The sequence below is a fragment of the Myxine glutinosa genome, chromosome 1 (genome assembly GCF_964187855.1).
Source record: "Myxine glutinosa chromosome 1, kmMyxGlut1.1, whole genome shotgun sequence".
Classification (NCBI taxonomy): Eukaryota; Metazoa; Chordata; class Myxini; order Myxiniformes; family Myxinidae; genus Myxine; species Myxine glutinosa.
In genome coordinates, this window is record NC_136261.1 from 184133027 (window position 1) to 184153138 (window position 20112).

At 43.7% G+C, this 20112-nt stretch overlaps 1 protein-coding gene across 2 annotated transcripts in view; it reads right to left on the reverse strand.

Moving 5' to 3' along the window:
- LOC137431784 (uncharacterized) overlaps positions 1-20112 on the reverse strand; it is a 242780-nt gene that overhangs the window by 128616 nt on the left and 94052 nt on the right. For both annotated transcript variants that reach the window (XM_068123485.2, XM_068123493.2), the window contains one exon: positions 257-403. In XM_068123485.2, coding sequence (XP_067979586.2) covers positions 257-403 — 147 coding nt within the window. The remainder of the gene's footprint in view (positions 1-256; positions 404-20112) is intronic.

Sequence of the window (20112 nt, forward strand, 5' to 3'; positions counted from 1 at the left end):
CTGGTACCCGGAGAAATATTGGAGAGCTTAGATTGGTCATGAGGCTTACACCATCATTGCCTCCAAACAGGGTTTTAATCAATCGATGGCACCACTGCACAGCCCTTAGAAATGCTCAAGGAAAATAAAGCAAGAGTTGAATGAATATGTATTTGGGAGGTTTGACTGCTCGACTCACAAGACTATTTTCCAACCATAGTCAAAAATCATAAACCTGCTACTTGATGAATTTTGTTCTGAGGAGGGAAGGGCAAACCTCAAGGCTGTCCCAATCTGTCGACAGACTGTACACATGATGCTCAAGCATTGGCTGCAGCTCTGGACGTTTTTTGATGACTTGCATGGCTCCTGCAATGAATCGTGTTTTCTCCGGTTCCCAAAGCCTCATCTCCATTTGAAAACTCTGTAATACACAAACAAGCATACATACATCCACATTACGCAAGCCCAACTTGATGACTTCAGACCATGTCATTTCTTTGGACAACTGCAACAAGTGGATGGTGACATACAAGATAAATTCTTTCTATGGAGTGACCAAACCGCCCCCTTCCTACATTTTGATTAAAGATGATAAAAATGTCATTTGAAAAGCCTCCAGTTATCTTTCTATAATTCACCAAATGTCTGTCTGTCTGTCTGTTCCCAGGTACCGCAAAAAACGGCTGAACCGATCGCAACGACATTTTGGGTGGGTAATCCTGGGACCCACTGGAGTAAACTAGGCTATAATGTTTTTCCAATTTTTCCAATTTCCAATTTTCCAATTTTTCCAATTTCCAATTTTTCCAATTTCCAATTTTTCCAATTTCCCAGTTTTTCCAAACACGATGGAATTATATTTACCGATATGAACAGTGATGTGGCTTTTATTGAAATTATACAATTACTGTTTAGATTTTGATGATTTGCGTGTGATACGATTTCACGGATGTTTATATAAATCGTTTAAAATAAAAAGCCTTCAATTTCTGATATTTTACCTTTTCATTTGGGCCTTCCAATTGAAGCCCTGCCCGTAGGGCGGGTACCGTTGTTAGTTTATATATCTATTAATGCCATGCTCTTATGTAATAATTTTTTTTTTTTTTTATAATTTTGATGTAGCTATACCTACCAACACACTGAAAGTCTCATGGAAATTTGGGAATCATTGAAGACGGAGCCTCAGCGGTGGTTAACCCAAAATGTTTGTGCGGGCTGGGCTGTCACAAAGGAAGTCAAACACAACCTGAGGTTTCATATCGGTGGAAAACGCTGGGGAAAGCACCAATGACACCATCGATTTCAAGGTTGTCTGGAAACTCAATTAGCGAAAGATTAACAGCAAATATCTCGAAAGAAGTGAAGATGAGATAAGACGCTCCCCACATCAAATCAAACTGAAGCCGCGGAACACTGGAAAGCCATTCGAGCTTAAGAGAGCACAATCATTCGATATATCTCAAGTCAAAAGGAAGGAGAATTATTCAAACTGATATCTAGAAAACAGAGAAATGTCCAGGATTTTGGTGATACCGGTGCAATTAAATACACTTGATGGAAATGGTAAAAATGTGATTTAAAGGTGAATTTATACTTTAGGTTTGGGACATTTTTATTATGTATTTAATTTTTTTTTATTTGTCCCACTGTGCAGATGTATGGTCATTAAAACACTGGAAGTCGATTCCATATTAACATCCATTTTCCATTGCGGCAGCACGAGTTCAAAGTCACGATTCGACAGCGAATGTTATTGCAATTGCCAGCTTTATTCACACAACCATTACACAAAAATGGCTTTCATGTGTGTCCTCCTGCTCCATCTCTCCCTTCAGTGCATTTAAGAGTCTTCATCATCAGTGTAAACACCATCAGTCCTTATCCCAGCCTTGTCACGTAACAGACGCCTTCGCCTCCCTATCACTATGACTACCACAATCAGAGTGAAATTGTCTTCTCATAGGTCCGCATGGAGGGTAGATGTAAGGCATTTAGGTTCTGGTGCTAAGTAAAAGCAACTGGCGATGATGGTGGGTGTGAAATGGGAAAACAGTTGCCTCAGAATGAAGCGTTTTGTAAGGCTCTGTTGCCATGACAATGCTCTAAATAGGGGGTATTTAAACTCAGGCGAGTCTGGGTAAAAAACAAAACAAAAAAAAAACAGTGGGTGAGAAATCTGTGTGCAATTACACCTCCCTAGGGGAGGGAAAGCAGCAGCCTTGGCTAATGAAATTACCGAGGCTCGTACGTGTTCCTGGGCAGACCCGCTAATTGCGAGGGATACAGAGGCGAGTGACGGGCCGTAATCGCGGAACGTCTCTCTCAGGAAAGATTTGCTTGCAAACTCCCACCGTGCTCACAGCGGCTCTGCCATCCCTTAATGCTCAACATCCTGCTTGTCAAGAAGTGGGAAGAAATTTCAGAATGTGGGACAAAACCGCTTTCCTGCACTATGACACCAGGTGCAGCAGGTAACAACTCCGGCATATAAACCTACAGGACCTATACACGATGCATACATAAATCTGGCTCAGGGATTTTGGTTCCGAAATGGGTGAGAGAGAGGACCGTGAACCAATATCCCTCATCCGCATCCACGAGGAAACCGCAACAGGCTATATAGTTTTCAATTCCAGCTGTCTAAGATAATTCCCAGGATAATTGCCTATGGAAGTAGCTTTCCATTTACCTATGGAAGTCCTACACAAACACATCTTACTATAATTCACCAAATGTCTGTCTGTCTGTCTGTCTGTTCCCAGGTACCGCAAAAACGGCTGAACCGATCGCAACGAAATTTTGGGTGGGTAATCCTGCAACCCCCTGGAGTAAAATAGGCTATATTGTTGTTCCAATTCTTCCAATTTCCAATTTTCCAGTTTTTCCAAACACGATGGAATAATATTTACCGATATGAACAGTGATGTGGCTTTTATTGAAATTCTACAATTACTGTTTAGATTTTGATGATTTGCGTGTGATATGATTCAACGGATGTTTATATAAATCGTTTAAAATAAAAAAAGCCTTCAATTTCTGATATTTTGCCTTTTCATTTGGGCTTCCCAATTGAAGCCCTGCCCGTAGGGCGGGTACCGTTGCTAGTTTTACAAATACACCATCCCAATATTATTCCCCTAAACTTTAATGTGGCCTTGAGTATCAACAACAAAGCCACCGATATGTATGTGCATGTGGTCAATAAAATTTCCCAATTTGAGACCCCAGAAACCTGGGTGATGAAAGATCCAGGCCTGGACAATATGTGCATCACCAAATTGAAACAGGGATCACCCATTACAGAACAAGTGAGTGGCTATGTTTGCCGAAACTTATGTTAGAGCAAGGCATTTTGCATATTTTGCAGCTTCATACGTCTCACAAGATATACATCAGGACAGAATTATTGGGCTGAATTATCCTGGGTATCAAATCGAACAAGATCACAGCAGTTGGACATGAGTCAGGACGTAAGAGAAGACAAGAGCAGAAGTTAGTGAAACATGAATGAACAAGAAAGAGCAATCAGAGATCTCAAACCCTCACCAGGATGTATTTTCAGTGGTTTTTAAGGCTTTCGTGTTAAAACAAATATGGCGGCCGAACCACGTGACTGATGACGTCATCATTATATTTTTTCTAAACTAATTTATTCCTAGATATTAAAATGGAGGAGATGAAATTTTGTACTTGTCAAATTATGACATCATAGTGGAGTCTATGACATCATCTATGACATCTATGACATCTATGACATCATCACATCATGGGTAGTGTGTAACGACATCATCACACATCTATGACATCATCATTAACATATCTTATTCCCCATGGAGAGTGATTTACAATGAGCCATGTCTCAATTTTTTCTATTCAGCACTTTCAGAGATATAGAGGTGCAAAGTTTTTTGTTTTTTCCAGGATGGTGGCCGAACCACGTGACCGATGACGTCATCATTATTATTTTTTTTCTCAACCAATTTTTGCCGACATGGCGCTCTAGAAATTTCATCTTTCTTATTAATATGATAAGTCCAAACATATACCATATTTGGACTTAAACAATCAAAAAATTGTCATGTCCGGATCCGGATCTAGATCTTCACCAAAATCGAATCAATTCCTCCTCGTCTCACACCCAACATGTCCACCAGGTTTCGTCCGAATCAGTGCACAACTTTTTGAGATATTGAGCTATATAACGTTTTTTGCCCTCTCAATGGTGAAAAATCACTTTAAAATAATTCCTAGGACCCGGATCCAGATCTGGATCTTCACTAAAATCGAATCATTTGGTGTTTGTCACATATCCAACGTCTCCACAAAAATTTGGTCCAAATCAGTCCACACCTTTTTGAGATGTCCTGTTCACAAACAGACAGACAAACAGACAGGGGTGAAGACAGAAGCTCCACCCACCATCGGTGGCACAGGTAATAAATGCATAATTCATGGCAGAAGAGAATTAGATCAAGACGAAAGTGAAAATACGATCCACCTGGCAAGCTGCATATGGCAAAAATCCAGTTACTGGGGACACATCAGGGAAACGTGCAAAATAACCTTTCTTCGCTATCATCTTTCCATCTCCAGAGTGGACACTACACTAAGAGGCAAATATCTTAGACACTTGATATTCATCACACAACGCTGACGGAAACAGTGCCACAAAAATCGGTCAATTTCTCGGCCTTCCTCGGATAAGCAAAGAAAACCGAGATTGTGTCTCAAAAATATCACTCCCATGCCGTGCAAAGGACAACTTCGCAGCGGGTCGATGGCACATCCGATACAAATTTGCTCAAAGCGCGAAACAAACACTTGATGAAAGCTATCGCTGTAGTTCATACGTCACGAAGTGCAGAGGCAGGTGCTGGGTGTCAATGAACACATTTTGCGTCTGTGGGAGAAAATCCATGGCTGTTTATTAGCTTCACCACATGGCATGAGCGCGTAGTCTATACATTACGGCATCGACCACTGCCCTGACGAGCAATTCCACGGCGTAATTTAAGGGTTGGCCGAAGAGAGGTTTAAAATGGAGGAGAGAAAGTGAAAATAAAGGTGTTGGAAGTGTGGGAGGGGCCACAAGTAAAAGGGGACGAAGTAAAAAAAATATACAAAGTGTAAGTGAGAACAAGCAAAACAAACATGGATTTCTACTGTGACGAAGGAAAGGATAACTTACACGCTACCCATTTTACCATAGTTAACATGGCATTGTGGGTATAGTGTGAGGTGCAGGTGTCATCAAAGGGAGCACCAACCCGGCTAACACAACTCCGTTGGGCCAACATTGGCATTTGGTCAATTGGTCGCAAGCGAATTGTTGATGTTAGGGTGACATTGTTTATTGGTTGTAAACACGACATCTATTTTACAACGTTGGCCAACGTTTGTTGGTTGTAAACGTGACGTCGATTTTCCAACGTTGGCGCAACGTTGTTTATTGGTTGGGAACGTCACGTGCATTTTCCAAAGTTGGCCCAACGTTGTTTATTGGTTGGGAACGTCACGTGCATTTTCCAAAGTTGGCCCAACGTTGTTTATTGATTGTAAATGTCACATTTATTTTCCAACGTTGGCCCAATGTTTTTATTGATTGTAAATGTCACATTTATTTTCCAACGTTGGCCCAATGTTTTTATTGATTGTAAATGTCACATTTATTTTCCAAAGTTGGCCCAACGTTGTTTATTGATTGTAAATGTCACATTTATTTTCCAACGTTGGCCCAACGTTTTTATTGATTGTAAATGTCACATTTATTTGCCAACGTTGGCCCAATGTTTTTATTGATTGTAAATGTCACATTTATTTTCCAACGTTGGCCCAATGTTTTTATTGATTGTAAATGTCACATTTATTTTCCAAAGTTGGCCCAACGTTGTTTATTGATTGTAAATGTCACATTTATTTTCCAACGTTGGCCCAACGTTTTTATTGATTGTAAATGTCACATTTATTTTCCAACGTTGGCCCAACGTTTTTATTGATTGTAAATGTCACATTTATTTTCCAACGTTGGCCCAATGTTTTTATTGATTGTAAATGTCACATTTATTTTCCAACGTTGGCCCAATGTTTTTATTGATTGTAAATGTCACATTTATTTTCCAAAGTTGGCCCAACGTTGTTTATTGATTGTAAATGTCACATTTATTTTCCAACGTTGGCCCAACGTTTTTATTGCTTGTGAATGTCACATTTATTTTCCAACGTTGGCCCAACGTTGTTTATTGATTGTAAATGTCACATTTATTTTCCAACGTTGGCCCAATGTTTTTATTGATTGTAAATGTCACATTTATTTTCCAACGTTGGCCCAATGTTTTTATTGATTGTAAATGTCACATTTATTTTCCAAAGTTGGCCCAACGTTGTTTATTGATTGTAAATGTCACATTTATTTTCCAACGTTGGCCCAATGTTTTTATTGCTTGTGAATGTCACGTCTATTTTCCAACGTTGGCCCAACGTTGTTTATTGGTTGGGAACGTCACGTGCATTTTCCAAAGTTGGCCCAACGTTGTTTATTGATTGTAAATGTCACATTTATTTTCCAACGTTGGCCCAACGTTTTTATTGATTGTAAATGTCACATTTATTTTCCAACGTTGGCCCAACGTTGTTTATTGATTGTAAATGTCACATTTATTTTCCAACGTTGGCCCAACGTTGTTTATTGATTGTAAATGTCACATTTATTTTCCAACGTTGGCCCAACGTTGTTTATTGATTGTAAATGTCACATTTATTTTCCAACGTTGGCCCAACGTTGTTTATTGATTGTAAATGTCACATTTATTTTCCAACGTTGGCCCAACGTTGTTTATTGATTGTAAATGTCACATTTATTTTCCAACGTTGGCCCAATGTTTTTATTGCTTGTGAATGTCACGTCTATTTTCCAACGTTGGCCAAATGTTTTATTGGTTGTGAATGTCACGTCTATTTTCCAACATTGGTCCAACGTTGTTTATTGGTTGTAAACGTGACATTTATTTTCCAACGTCTGCCCAACGTTGTCTATTGGTTGTGAGTGTGACATGTATTTTCAAATGTTGGCCCAATGTTTTTATTGGTTGTAAACGTGATGTCGATTTTCCAAAGTTGGCCCAACGTTGTTTATTGGTTGTAAACATGACATCTATTTTCCAACGTCTGCCCAACGTTGTCTATTGGTTGTGAATGTCACATTTATTTTCCAACGTTGGCCCAATTTTTTTATTGGTTGTGAATGTCACGTCTATTTCCCAACGTTGTTCCAACGTTGTTTATTGGTTGTAAACGTCATGTCTATTTTCCAACGTTGGCCAACGTTGTTTATTGGTTGTAAACGTCATGTCTATTTTCCAACGTTGGCCCAATGTTGTTTATTCGTTGTAAACGTGACATCTATTTTCCAACGTCTGCCCAACGTTGTTTATTGGTTGTAAACGTGACGTCTATTTTCCAACGTCTGCCCAACGTTGTCTATTGGTTGTGAATGTCATATTTATTTTCCAACGTTGGCCCAATTTTTTTATTGGTTGTGAATGTCACGTCTATTTCCCAACGTTGTTCCAACGTTGTTTGTTGGTTGTAAACGTCATGTCTATTTTCCAACGTTGGCTAACGTTGTTTATTGGTTGTAAACGTCATGTCTATTTTCCAACGTTGGCCCAATGTTGTTTATTCGTTGTAAACGTGACATCTATTTTCCAACGTCTGCCCAACGTTGTTTATTGGTTGTAAACGTGACGTCTATTTTCCAATGTTGGCCAACGTTGTTTGTTGGTTGTAAACGCGACGTCAATCTTTCAATGTTGTTTGTTTACTCCGCGCGCTCCATCGTTGTTTGGTGGTTAAAAACGTGACGTCTATTTTCTAACGTTGGCCCGACGTTGTTTATTGGTTGTAAACGTCATGTCTATTTTCCAACGTTGGCTCAATGTTGTTTATTCGTTGTAAACGTGACATCTATTTTCCAACGTCTGCCCAACGTTGTTTATTGGTTGTAAACGTGACGTCTATTTTCCAATGTTGGCCAACGTTGTTTGTTGGTTGTAAACGCGACGTCAATCTTTCAATGTTGTTTGTTTCCCAGTAGGCACACAGACATTGGATCCACGTTGAATCAACGTCACGATTCGACGTGGACCCGAGGTTGAAAACGAGTTGGATTTGCAAATTGGATCAACGTCATTTTTCCAATGTTGAATAAACGTCGTTTTTCCAACATTGATACTTTTCCAACGTCGAATAAACGTTGATACAATGTCACACTTTCAACGTCGATTGAAAGCCAAGTTGCCAACGGTGAAACAACGCTGAATGACTGTTGGTTTTGATGTAGGTATTAATGTTGACAAAACGACGTTGGTCTCAGGTTGGGTTTTGGTTGTCCGACGTCGCGACCTCATTCCAACCGTTATTCGACGTTGAAACAACGTCGTGTGCCCGCTGGGTTTACTCCGCGCGCTCCATCGTTGTTTGGTGGTTAAAAACGTGACGTCTATTTTCTAACGTTGGCCCGACGTTGTTTATTGGTTGTAACTGTGACGTCTATTTTCCAACGTTTGCCCAACATTGTTGTGTTAGCTATAGGTACATACCTCATTCGTCTTTTGAACACAAATAGACTTGATGCATGGAAAAAAAATGACATGCATACACCTGGATTTGCAAGCACACATCACCCCTGCAAACGCACGTACATGCTCCGCATACGTGCACAGGAGAGTGTGAACCCGTGCTGAAAATGGCACGCGCTTGCCAACACATACATGCACATGTACTGATATGTACCCACATACTTTTATACAGCCTGCGATCATTACGGGTGCAGAAAGGTTTATGTGACGCGGGACGATGCTAATGACGCCCGGCACAAATTAACAGCACATTAATGTGCTGCTGCCCAGGCGTGGATGAGCGATTGACTTTGTGATTCTTTCTTACAAAGTTGAGATGTGTGGAAGCCCTTCCCGTTAACACGGTTTGTGCAAAATTGCTGATGTCTGCTCCGCCAACCAACCTTTGGCACACACTACGGTACGTGGTGGTACACTCCTTTGATGTACTCGTGCCATACATAGTGTGCTCTCCGAGGAACACTCGTTTTTTAGCTTGTTCACAGAATGTACACTCACAAAATGAAAAGTTTCTGCATTCACTGCTGTCAGTAAAACAAACGACGGTTGCCACAGTTGCCCCCATCTACAATCGCATGTGAACGCAAACGACCTTGATATCTAATGATAGCATCCTTTACGTATCGGTCCTAACTTACCTGTACAATGAATCGTTGTTGAATTTGCAGTGGTGCTGGGGAAGATTTTATTTTACCGCCATTCTGCCAGCAACCGATTTAAATTCCAGTGTGAGCTTCCAGGCTGGGAGGCAATTTATCGGTGCTTATAGTAATCTCAACATCTTTGTCATTTCTCATTTTGCCTGCAAGAAGCAAGGATAGTGACCATTTGGATCGAATCGTTCTAGCACAGCAAGGTCTTCGGGTTTGTTCGTTTGGCTATGACTACCGAGAAGGTTGACTTTGTGTCCGTGCTTTTCCTTCTTTCATTTCATAGGTTAGCTCCAGGTATGAGAACGAGGTGGCTGATGAATAATTGGAAACTTACTTTATTTTAATGGACTCGTCATTTCCTGTGTGGGGTCATAAATTTACTAAACATTTGTGGGAAGTGGGTTTCAGGAAGAGGGTGGGATAAAGTCGGGGAAATTAAAATTGAGAAAAAGAAAAACTGGGAGCACGACAGCAGGGACAAAAATGGGAATGCAGTGTAAAAGCATTGGGGTAAAAAAAGAAAGTGGAGGAGGCATGCGTAATGGAAGGGAAGGGCGATGTATACAGTAAATGGAAGATTGTGATTGGTGGTGGGGGGGGGGGGGGTGGTGATGTCAAAATGTCGACCATTTTTGTATATATAATAAAGATATGGCCATTACTCAAACATAAAGCTCTTCTTTATCACACATCATATTCTGTCAGTGTGCCAGATTCCGTTAGTTAGTCTTCCCCTTATCTTGCCTCCTGCCTTTGTTTTCCCTTTATTTTCCTGTTTAAAAGTGTTTTTTTTCCCCGGTAACTCAGTTTAATGAAGGAGATTGTGCATATTTGACCAAAAAATAAAAGGACGACATAAGAAAGACCATGAGTGTACTTTTCTATAAACATCAATGTGCATAGAAAATAGGCAAAACAAGGGTATATGGGATTCAAGAACGAGATCGCATCATATGGCAAGTGTTCAAACTGCATCACCAAACAAGCCGCACAATTTATTTGCTTGTATTTTGGCTCTATGATTTAGCTTTTTCATTTTGTGGTGGAAATGGTTTGGGAAGCCGAACGTGCATGCCATTTGCTGCTGCCATCGCACTTGGTCTGAATTTGCTTGTTTATCGTTTTTATTCTTCACATATCATCAATATAAACAATTTCTTGCAGTGAATAAAAGCAAGAGTGAGATAAGGAAATGGTTGTGATAAAATAATCTGGCGTGAATACAACAGACAACATTTCTCAAACATATAGTCCCCAAATTTTCTCAATATGTGGCCTAATCACGTCTCTCACTGGTAATTGGAAGGAATAACCAATGAGGTCGAACCTAATCAATTACCCCAGGTGGCTAGGATTTCCATAATTAACCCCCATGCTCTTCCAGCCAAAGAAAGTGGCATAAAACAACCAAGAAAAGCGATATAAAGGAGGCCCTTTCCTGTTTCAAACCCTACCCAGGTTCCTCGAGAGCTGCAGATATTCACAAGCAGCACATACATGACAATTCCAAGGCTACACGCTCCCTCAGCCGCCGTACCGGTTTCATCACTTGTTGGTGAGTAATCAACGACAGCGTAGCAGCAACCCACACCACTGAGGCTCCCAAGCATGTATCATGAGCAATGATTGGTTATTCCCTCCAATTATGGGTGGGAGACGTGATTGGGTCTTTATATCTGTATGTTAACTGCTATTGGCATTGCATTTTGTTAACCTCTACAGAATTTAAGTGCTGTTTTATTGTCATTTGGTGAAGTTTCTGTCTCTGTTCCTTGAGACTGCAATTCAACTGTGCCTTCCACCCACTGCTATCATGTACCTATCATGCCAAAGAGTGGTGGTCAAAGAGATTCGAGGAGAATCGTAGTGGATTCAGTAGTGAGAAATATGCATCAGTAAAGGAGTCACGGCCAGATTCCAGAGTTGTTTCTGCCATAGACCCAGTGATGTGCATTTAAGCATATACTAGATCAAAGTGGTAGGAGTTGTCTGGCCTTCTTCCATCTATCTTCATGTGTCTGCAGATAAGCTGCATCTTTTTAGTTACTGCCGATGCTCTAAGGCAATCGAATCTGCACCAACTACACTAACCTCTGTGGATTGGCACCCAAAGGCCTCCTTCATAGCTTTATTTATTTATTTATTTTTGGACACAGAATGGAGGCTCGTGTAAGAGCGAACACATTTAACATGAAAACATGCACAGACACATAAAACATGAAATGAAGGGAGCTGGAGACAAGAGGGGGAGAGAGGGAAGAAAAGAAGCACAACGACAGAAGAGAACAGGGACGCCGGTAGCTCTGTGGAAGGGGGAGAGCTGGGGGAGGAGGGACGGGTACATGGTAGAAAGTAAATGAACACGACTGGGAATTTCAGGAAAGAAGTTGGGGATTTAAAGAGGCGGATTTGTGGTGTTTTAACGGGGTTAGAAAAGACCAAAGTTTTGTATGGGGGAAGATAAGAGATGGTGGTGAACAGCTGTTTTAAAGACCTGGAGGGTGGAGTGGGATTGAAGAGAGTGAGGGAGTTTGTTCCAGAGGCGAGAGAAAAGAGGAATGAAGGAGTGAAGGTGAGCAGAGAGTCTTGATTTTGGCAGTTTAACCATAAGAGGGTTGCAGGCAGATCTTTTGCATCCTGCAGGAATATTTCGGGAATCTAAATGACTCATTCCCATGTCGAGAAGGCCAAGCTGTCTGTGATGTTGATGTTGATGTTGGTAAACTGTAAACATGCGTTGTTTACACTCATCAGCTGTTCCACCCATGTTCCCACACAGGCCACACACTCCCATATCAAAATATAATTTACAAATGTTTGCAATATTGATAATATTTATTATCATGGAGTACTATAGTGCTCCATATGGAGGCTGGAGGGATGGCACAAAAAAAGGCCGCCGTATCAATTTTTCTTTTTTGCAATTTCTTATTTGCCTTCTACTTTACCACCACAATATTCCTAAATTATTATTGTCTTTACTTTTTTCAGACTAACCCTTTCTACCATGAACAATCGGCTTACACCACGTCTAAGCTGGTCTATCTACAAGTGCCTTTGTCAGACTAGAGAACAAGAGACCAATAAAGGTGTAGCTGCCTTATAAAAGTTTATACAGGCTCCAGGCAAAGTTGATGGGAAGAAGCCCGATCATGGACCAGAGATTGAGGAGACCTTATCTGGAATTCAAGAACAAGAAAGAATGGATGCATCACAGGAGGAGTCCACTGAAGTAAATGAACCACCTGAGCTATGCCGAGCTGTAGATCTAACTAAACCAGATTCCAGTTCGATTGATACCTTCCGTGATGTGGCAGCGTGGCCGCTCCGTATTTCTCAACATATAAGAGTGGATCTGGTGGTGAAAGGCCCTCTGGGCATTCAGAACACAGATGGGCCTTTTCTCAAAAATGAGGAGAACCATAGTATGTCTGTGCAGTGTTTGTCAATAAACTACAGAATAGAGAAAAACTCCTACGCTAAAGGTTGCTCTATTCACCTTCATTAGACACCCTCTATAGCTTCTGCTGCTTCCTTTTCAACCCTGGTAGTAGCTCCATTGCCAAGAAGGAGGAATTTAACAAGTGAAGTCAGTGAAACCCTCAAGTATATGAGCATGAACAAAGTCCAAGTCGAAATGAGGCATCCTTGAAGTGGAAAGAGATTGTATCATCCAATGTCAGATTGAAAGCGATGTGGAAAAGTGACACGCCATGTTCAAAAGTATTATTGATGGAATAATGTACATATTATGCCAAAATCTCACTTTTTGAGGGTATAGAGAGAATCTCACGCAATATGACTGATAACTTAGGGAATCTCACCTTCCTGACACTGATGCAACTGTTAGGGAAATATGATTTAGTAATAAGAGAACATTTGACAAACATTCAAGCTGTGTCCCCTCCCTGCCATCACGTACCTCTCACCCACCATTCAAAATAAATTCATACAACTTCTGGGTAGCTGAAACAAGTTGAACATCATCAAGGAAGTCAAAATCGCAAAATACGATGCCCTCATCTTGGAACGTACTCCAGATCAATCACACGGTGATCAAACGTCTTGGATCCTAAAATATGTCCATATCTCACATGCGGAAGTGACAGTAAAGGAGCCTATCGATTTCATGCAGCGAGAGAGCAAGATGGATAACGCTTTAACAGAACAAATTCTTAGCAAGCTGCAAGACGACGGCCTCGAACTCATGAATCTTCGTGGTCAAGAGTAGGACGATGCTGCTACGATGGCCGGGGTTCACCATGACATTCACCAGCAAATCACTGATATAAATGAAAAGGCTGTCTCCATCCCCTGGACCAACCATTCCCTTAATTTGGCTGGGGGTTCACTCCGCTGCAACTACAGTGAATGTCATGAGTTTTTGGGGCAGTCCAGCAACTTTACCAGTTTTTTTCTTTGTCCCAACTGACCGGTGGAAAAATCTTCAAGCAGTTCGTCCCAGGGAAGACGTTGAAGCAGGTTTTTGAGACTCGGAGCTCCAAATATGATGCATCTGACACTGTATGGCCCTACCTGTATGAAATATCGAAAACCCTGGAGCAGCTTCGTGATAGTAACATTGAGATGCAGGAGACACAGTCACATGCAGCTATTCTGTTGAATAATGTGATGACACATTTTCCCCAGATACCTATTATTTTGGAAGCGGGTGCGAACTGAGAATAATGACACCCAAAACATTCCCCAAATGTCTGGGCTAGGGTTCGATGTCTGTGCTGCAAAGTTGGGGGTCCTTTTTTATTTTTCAACAAGAGAAAAATTACCACAGTGTGGTCACCAGCTGCGACGTGTGCGACGTGCGACGCTGCGACGTGCGACGCTGCGACGTGCGACGATATCATGAGGATATCCGTTGCAATATGCGCTACCAAATTCGACCAGTCATTAAGTTATACGCATGCACTGGCGTCTTTTTGTCTTTCAGTTCTGGTCTTGTCCTTTGTTTTGCGACGCAATATGCTTCATCAACTGATTACATATAATGTATGGACGTGAATGTTATTTCTGTTAATGTTAATGTTAATTCATTAATGCTATTTATCTATCTATAATTCCAGTAATCTCTGTATGTCTGTGACCGCTGTTTCTCGACAACCACAGGTCCGATATACTTTAAACTTGCCAGGTATATTGCTGGGGACCCGAGGATGTGCCTTTTCAAGGTTTCATATTAATCGGAGAAGTAGTTACCGAGCTATGTCCAAAAAACGATTCAACCAATCAGAGAGCAGCGAGCTATCACGTGTGCCGAACGTGGCGAACAGACTCTGCCTCGGACGGCACATTTGAGAGCGTATTCATTTATTTCACGTTGGCAAACTATGTTGCCGTTAAACTATGTTTTAAAACTAATTAAAACTAATTTGCGATTCTTTCGCTTTCCTGCGCGTTTGTGCACGCTATGGCGATTTCTTTACCAAACTCCGCAAGCCGTTCGCTTTGGACCAAACCATTTCATGTAAATAGAGGGGGGGGGGGGGGGTTGTCACCGTACTCGCAAGCCGTTCGCTTTGGACCAAACCATTTCATGTAAATAGAGGGGGGGGATATAATTTTAGATATATATATAGTACGGGCATGCCCTAGTTAATGTTAATTCTGGGTGGCAGAGGGATAATTTGAAACGGGCTTGGTCGGTAGGGGATTTGAAAGTGGGTGTGGTTCTGTGAAAACAGTGGTGTGGTTCTGTGGTTCTGTTTGGTGTGGTGTGGTGAAAGTGATTTGAAAGAAAAAAAAAAGTTCTGTGAAACGAGATTGATATGAAAACATTCATGTTGTCTTTGTTGCTAAATTTATTCTGGTTTCTTCAAACAAATCGCGATTTTAGTCCGCGGTGTTCTTACCTCATACCAACGCACGTCCGAGTGTATGCGCATGCGCTATTCAAAAAGGCACCCCAACAACAAGAACAACAACGCGGTCCTCTCATAGAGCTGCTCGTCGCAGCTAAAAATGAACGGGATAATGTCTTTGCGTGCTGCAGCACGCTACATTACCGTCCCTGAGCGATCGATCATCTGCATCCCATGATGCAGCATTTATTCCCTGTTGGGAGAGTATTTTTTTTTAGGACAACAATGGTCCAGTCTGAGGAGCACCGGGTGGTTCGAGGATCACGAGGACGAAATTACCCATCATACATGGCACTCGCAATTTCTGGACCTCAATCGAATAGATAATTCATGGCATTGTTTGGAGAGGCGCCTAAGACAGTGGTTTCTGCCTCTATCAAGCTGAGGTGAATTGGACGACTTTCTTGAGGGAGAATGGTGCCACATTCCTGCAGAACAATTCCAGACCCTTGTTGACTCCATGCCACATCGTAACCTGCTGCCCTGGATGTTTGTGTTGCCCCAACACCCTACGAGGTGACATTATGTTGGTGTTTCGGTTTTTTTTATCCATTACCTGTATATATAAATATACAGTAAGTTTATATAACATCACTTCTCACAATGCTGTTTCGCTAAAATGTCTCTTATAATAGGGGAACACACTTTTCCAGCAACGTGGCGACATTTCCATACAACTTCTTCAGTTCCCGTCAGTGTGCTTTTATTGTGAAGTGAATTTCCACTAAATTTTATTCTTTGTACACTATCTACCCGGTGAGCTTGTGCTCTTGTATTGATAAAATTAATTTCTGCTAAACATTATAACGTAGAGGCACTGGGGGAGAAGGATTCTGGTTCATCTTCCTCCTCCTCACAATAGCCCACTCCCCCAGCATTTTCCCTCATGCTCCACCTCCACAGGCTTCATCCACACCCTCCACAGGCTTCATCCACGCCCTCCACAGGCTCCATCCCGACCTCCACAGGCTCCATCCACGACCTCCACAGGCTCCATCCATGACATCCACAGGCTCCATCCACGACATCCACAGGCTCCATCCACGACCTCCACAGGCTCCATCCACGACCTCCATAGGCTCCATCCACGACATCCACAGGCTTCACCCACGACATCCATAGGCTCCATCCACGACATCCATAGGCTCCATCCACGACCTCCATAGACTCCATTCACGACCTCCACAGGCTCCATCCATGACCTCCACAGGCTCCATCCACGACCTCCACAGGCTCCATCCACAATCTCCACAGGCTTCATCCACGACCTCCACAGGCTTCATCCACGACCTCCATAGGCTCCATCCACGACATCCACAAGCTCCATCCACGATCTCCACAGGCTTCATCCACGACCTCCACAGGCTTCACCCACGACATCCATAGGCTTCATCCACGACCTCCACACGCTCCATCCACGACTTCCACAGGCTCCATCCACGACCTCCACAGGCTCCATCCACGACCTCCACAGGCTCCATCCACGACCTCCACAGGCTCCATCCACGCCCTCCACAGGCTCCATCCACGACCTCCACAGGCTCCATCCACGACCTCCACAGGCTCCATCCACGACCTCCACAGGCTCCATCCACGACATCCACAGGCTCCATCCACGACATCCACAGGCTCCATCCACGACCTCCACAGTCTCCATCCACGCCCTCCACAGGCTTCATCCACGCCTCCACAGGCTTCATCCACGCCCTCCACAGGCTCCATCCACGACCTCCACAGGCTCCATCCACGACCTCCACAGGCTCCATCCACGACCTCCACAGACTCCATACACGACCTCCACAGGCTCCATCCACGACCTCCACAGGCTCCATCCACAATCTCCACAGGCTTCATCCACGACCTCCACAGGCTTCATCCACGACCTCCATAGGCTCCATCCACGACCTCCACAGGCTCCATCCACGATCTCCACAGGCTTCATCCACGACCTCCACAGGCTTCACCCACGACATCCATAGGCTTCATCCACGACCTCCACAAGCTCCATCCACGACCTCCAGAGGCTCCATCCACGACCTCCAGAGGCTCCATCCACGACATCCAAAGGCTCCATCCACGACCTCCAAAGGCTCCATCCACGACCTCCAAAGGCTCCATCCACAGGCACCATCCGCGACCTCCACAGGCTTCACCCACGACATCCATCGGCTTCATCCACGACCTCCACAGGCTCCATCAAAGACCTCCACAGGCTCCATCCACGATCTCCACAGGCTCCATCAACGATCTCCACAGGCTCCATCCACGATCTCCACAGGCTCCATCCACGACCTCCACAGGCTTCATCCACGACCTCCACATGCTCCATCCACGACCTCCACAGGCTCCATCCACGACCTCCACAGGCTCCATCCACGACCTCCACAGGCTTCATCCACGACCTACACAGACTCCATCCACGACCTCCACAGGCTCCATCCACAACATCCACAGGCTCCATCCACGACCTCCACAGGCTTCATCCACGACCTCCACAGGCTCCATCCACGACCTCCACACACAGGCTTCATCCATGACCTACACAGACTCCATCCACGATCTCCACAGGCTCCATCCACAACATCCACAGGCTCCATCCACGACCTCCACAGGCTTCATCCACGACCTCCACAGGCTCCATCCACGACCTCCACAGGCTCCATCGACGACCTACACAGACTCCATCCACGACCTCCACAGGCTCTATCCACGACCTCCACAGGCTCCATCCATGATCTCCACAGGCTTCATCCACGACCTACACAGACTCCATCCACGACCTCCACAGGCTTCATCCACGACCTCCACAGGCTTCATCCACTTGTGTGTATGTAAGCAGATATGCATTGTGAGTGTACAGATAGGTGTCAAATGCATGTTATTTTCCTGCTTCTACATTCTCATATACAGCCATTTCTCGAACCTCAGCGCAAACACACTTTCCCACCAATTTTCTCCACTAAATCTCAGCATAGAATATGCCTTGTCCCCTCTCTTCCATAACAACCTCACAAATCTCCCAAACCACCTCGAAACGGCTTCGTGCATATGCTGTCAAGAAGTCCGCACCAGATGGTCCATCAATAATCATTGAAGGTGACAGTGTGCCAAAAACTTTCCCAGCAGCGCTTCATGCCCCGATACTTGGAGGGCCAATTCTAAATTGCCACTCAGTGGGATAACAAATGTACCAATCAAGAGTGGAGAAGAGGGTCCCACCTGGGAAGACATTCCACCAATGACAGGGGTGGATGGCATGAAGGGGGAAGCAAGCCTGCAATAAAAGGGGGAGCACATGAGTCTGCAAGAGAGTCTCTGGTGCTTTTGAGCTTTTGGAGTGTGGTCTCTGTCTCAGTCTTCAGCAGTCATCTCTGTCTGCTGGGTCAATCTGTCTGCGATTTATTCTTCTTCTCTTTGCTGAGATGAAGATCAGAACCTCTCACCTTGAAGCCTTTTTCATCTTTAAGTTTTGCTGAATACATATTGGAAAGAATTTGGCCTGACTTCTTCTGTCCGTTCCGATTGTGGTGTAAGGCAACTGGAGGTTAATGCCCAGATTAATTGGATAATACAGCACAGGAGTAGGTTACACGTGGCCAATAATTTAACATTGGCTACATAGCTGCCCGTATGATACTATATCCATAACAATCATCTAACCAGTCACGGTAACGTGATGCTGGCCATGGGGAGCTGGCCTGAGATGAGTGGTACAGATGTCATTCATGGTCTTTGAAGACTTGCCATCCTTTTTTAAAGTTATCTGAAGGTGATGACCATCAATATATATATATATATATATATATATATTGTTGTGGATATGAGAATTGTGTTTGTTTTATTGTTGTGTAAATTGTTGTAAAAATATCACCCTCCTTCCTCCAGTTGTGTATAAAGGTCAAAGGGCGTCCCGTAGTTAGGTCATATACAATCACGTTAGCCAATCATAGATTTCCTCCTTGTTGACAGTTATTTCCTTATTCTGTGTATTAGGTTAAGGCTTTGTCTTCCATTAATTAATACTCCATTGCACCGAATTCAAATAGATAGATCCCCTTTCATTCCCATTCCCAAAGCCTCTACTGCCAACTGCATTCGCCGCCATTGCCCATGTGCTCCAACTCGGAGAAGAAGGGCGTGGCCCGCCCATCGTCATCAAGAGGTGGAGCCAAGAAGCCCCTACGACCAACCAAGAATGAGTGGGTATGGCTCAAGAGGGCGGGGTTATAAAACCCGTTGCATCAGCCCCCACCGGGAGTTGCGCCAGAGACGGCAGATGAGTCGAGACGAGCCCTCGGAGAGAGAAGGGAGACGCTTCCTGAGGTGAGCCAGAGAAGCAGTTTTGGCTCCACCAGCAGTTTTGGCTCCACCCGTAGTTTTGGCTCCACCAGCAGTTTTGGCTCCACCAGCAGTTTTGGCTCCACCAGCAGTTTTGGCTCCACCCGTAGTTTTGGCTCCACCAGCAGTTTGGCTCCACCAGCAGTTTTGGCCCCACCAGCAGTTTTGGCTCCACCAGCAGCTTTGGCTCCACAAGCAGCATTGACTCCACCAGGCAGCGTGGGCTCCACCAGGCAGCTTCGACCCGTTACCCCGCGGGAACCAGGATCGGCGGCATCGGTGACCATCGAGGTCCAGCCCGACGTCCCGTGCGGGATCAAGCCCAAACCATCTGCCCCAGCTGAACCTTCCCATTCCTCCTTCCAGTCATTCCTGCCTCCATTCCCCAGTCGTGTAAGTGTGATCGTAGTCTGTCTTTTGTCTTGTCCTTGGGTTTCTAAATAAGACTGTAATAGGTAAGCTAAGTTTCACTGTGTCCTTCTGGTCCGTCCCTCTTTCTGCTTTTATTTTATTATCCTTCCTTCTCCTTGGTTTCTTTTGGTTGTAAATTGTAATAATAAATCATATTCGTATTTCCTACCTCTTGTCTTCTTCTTCTTCACATCCGTCGTCTTTGTCTTTTCC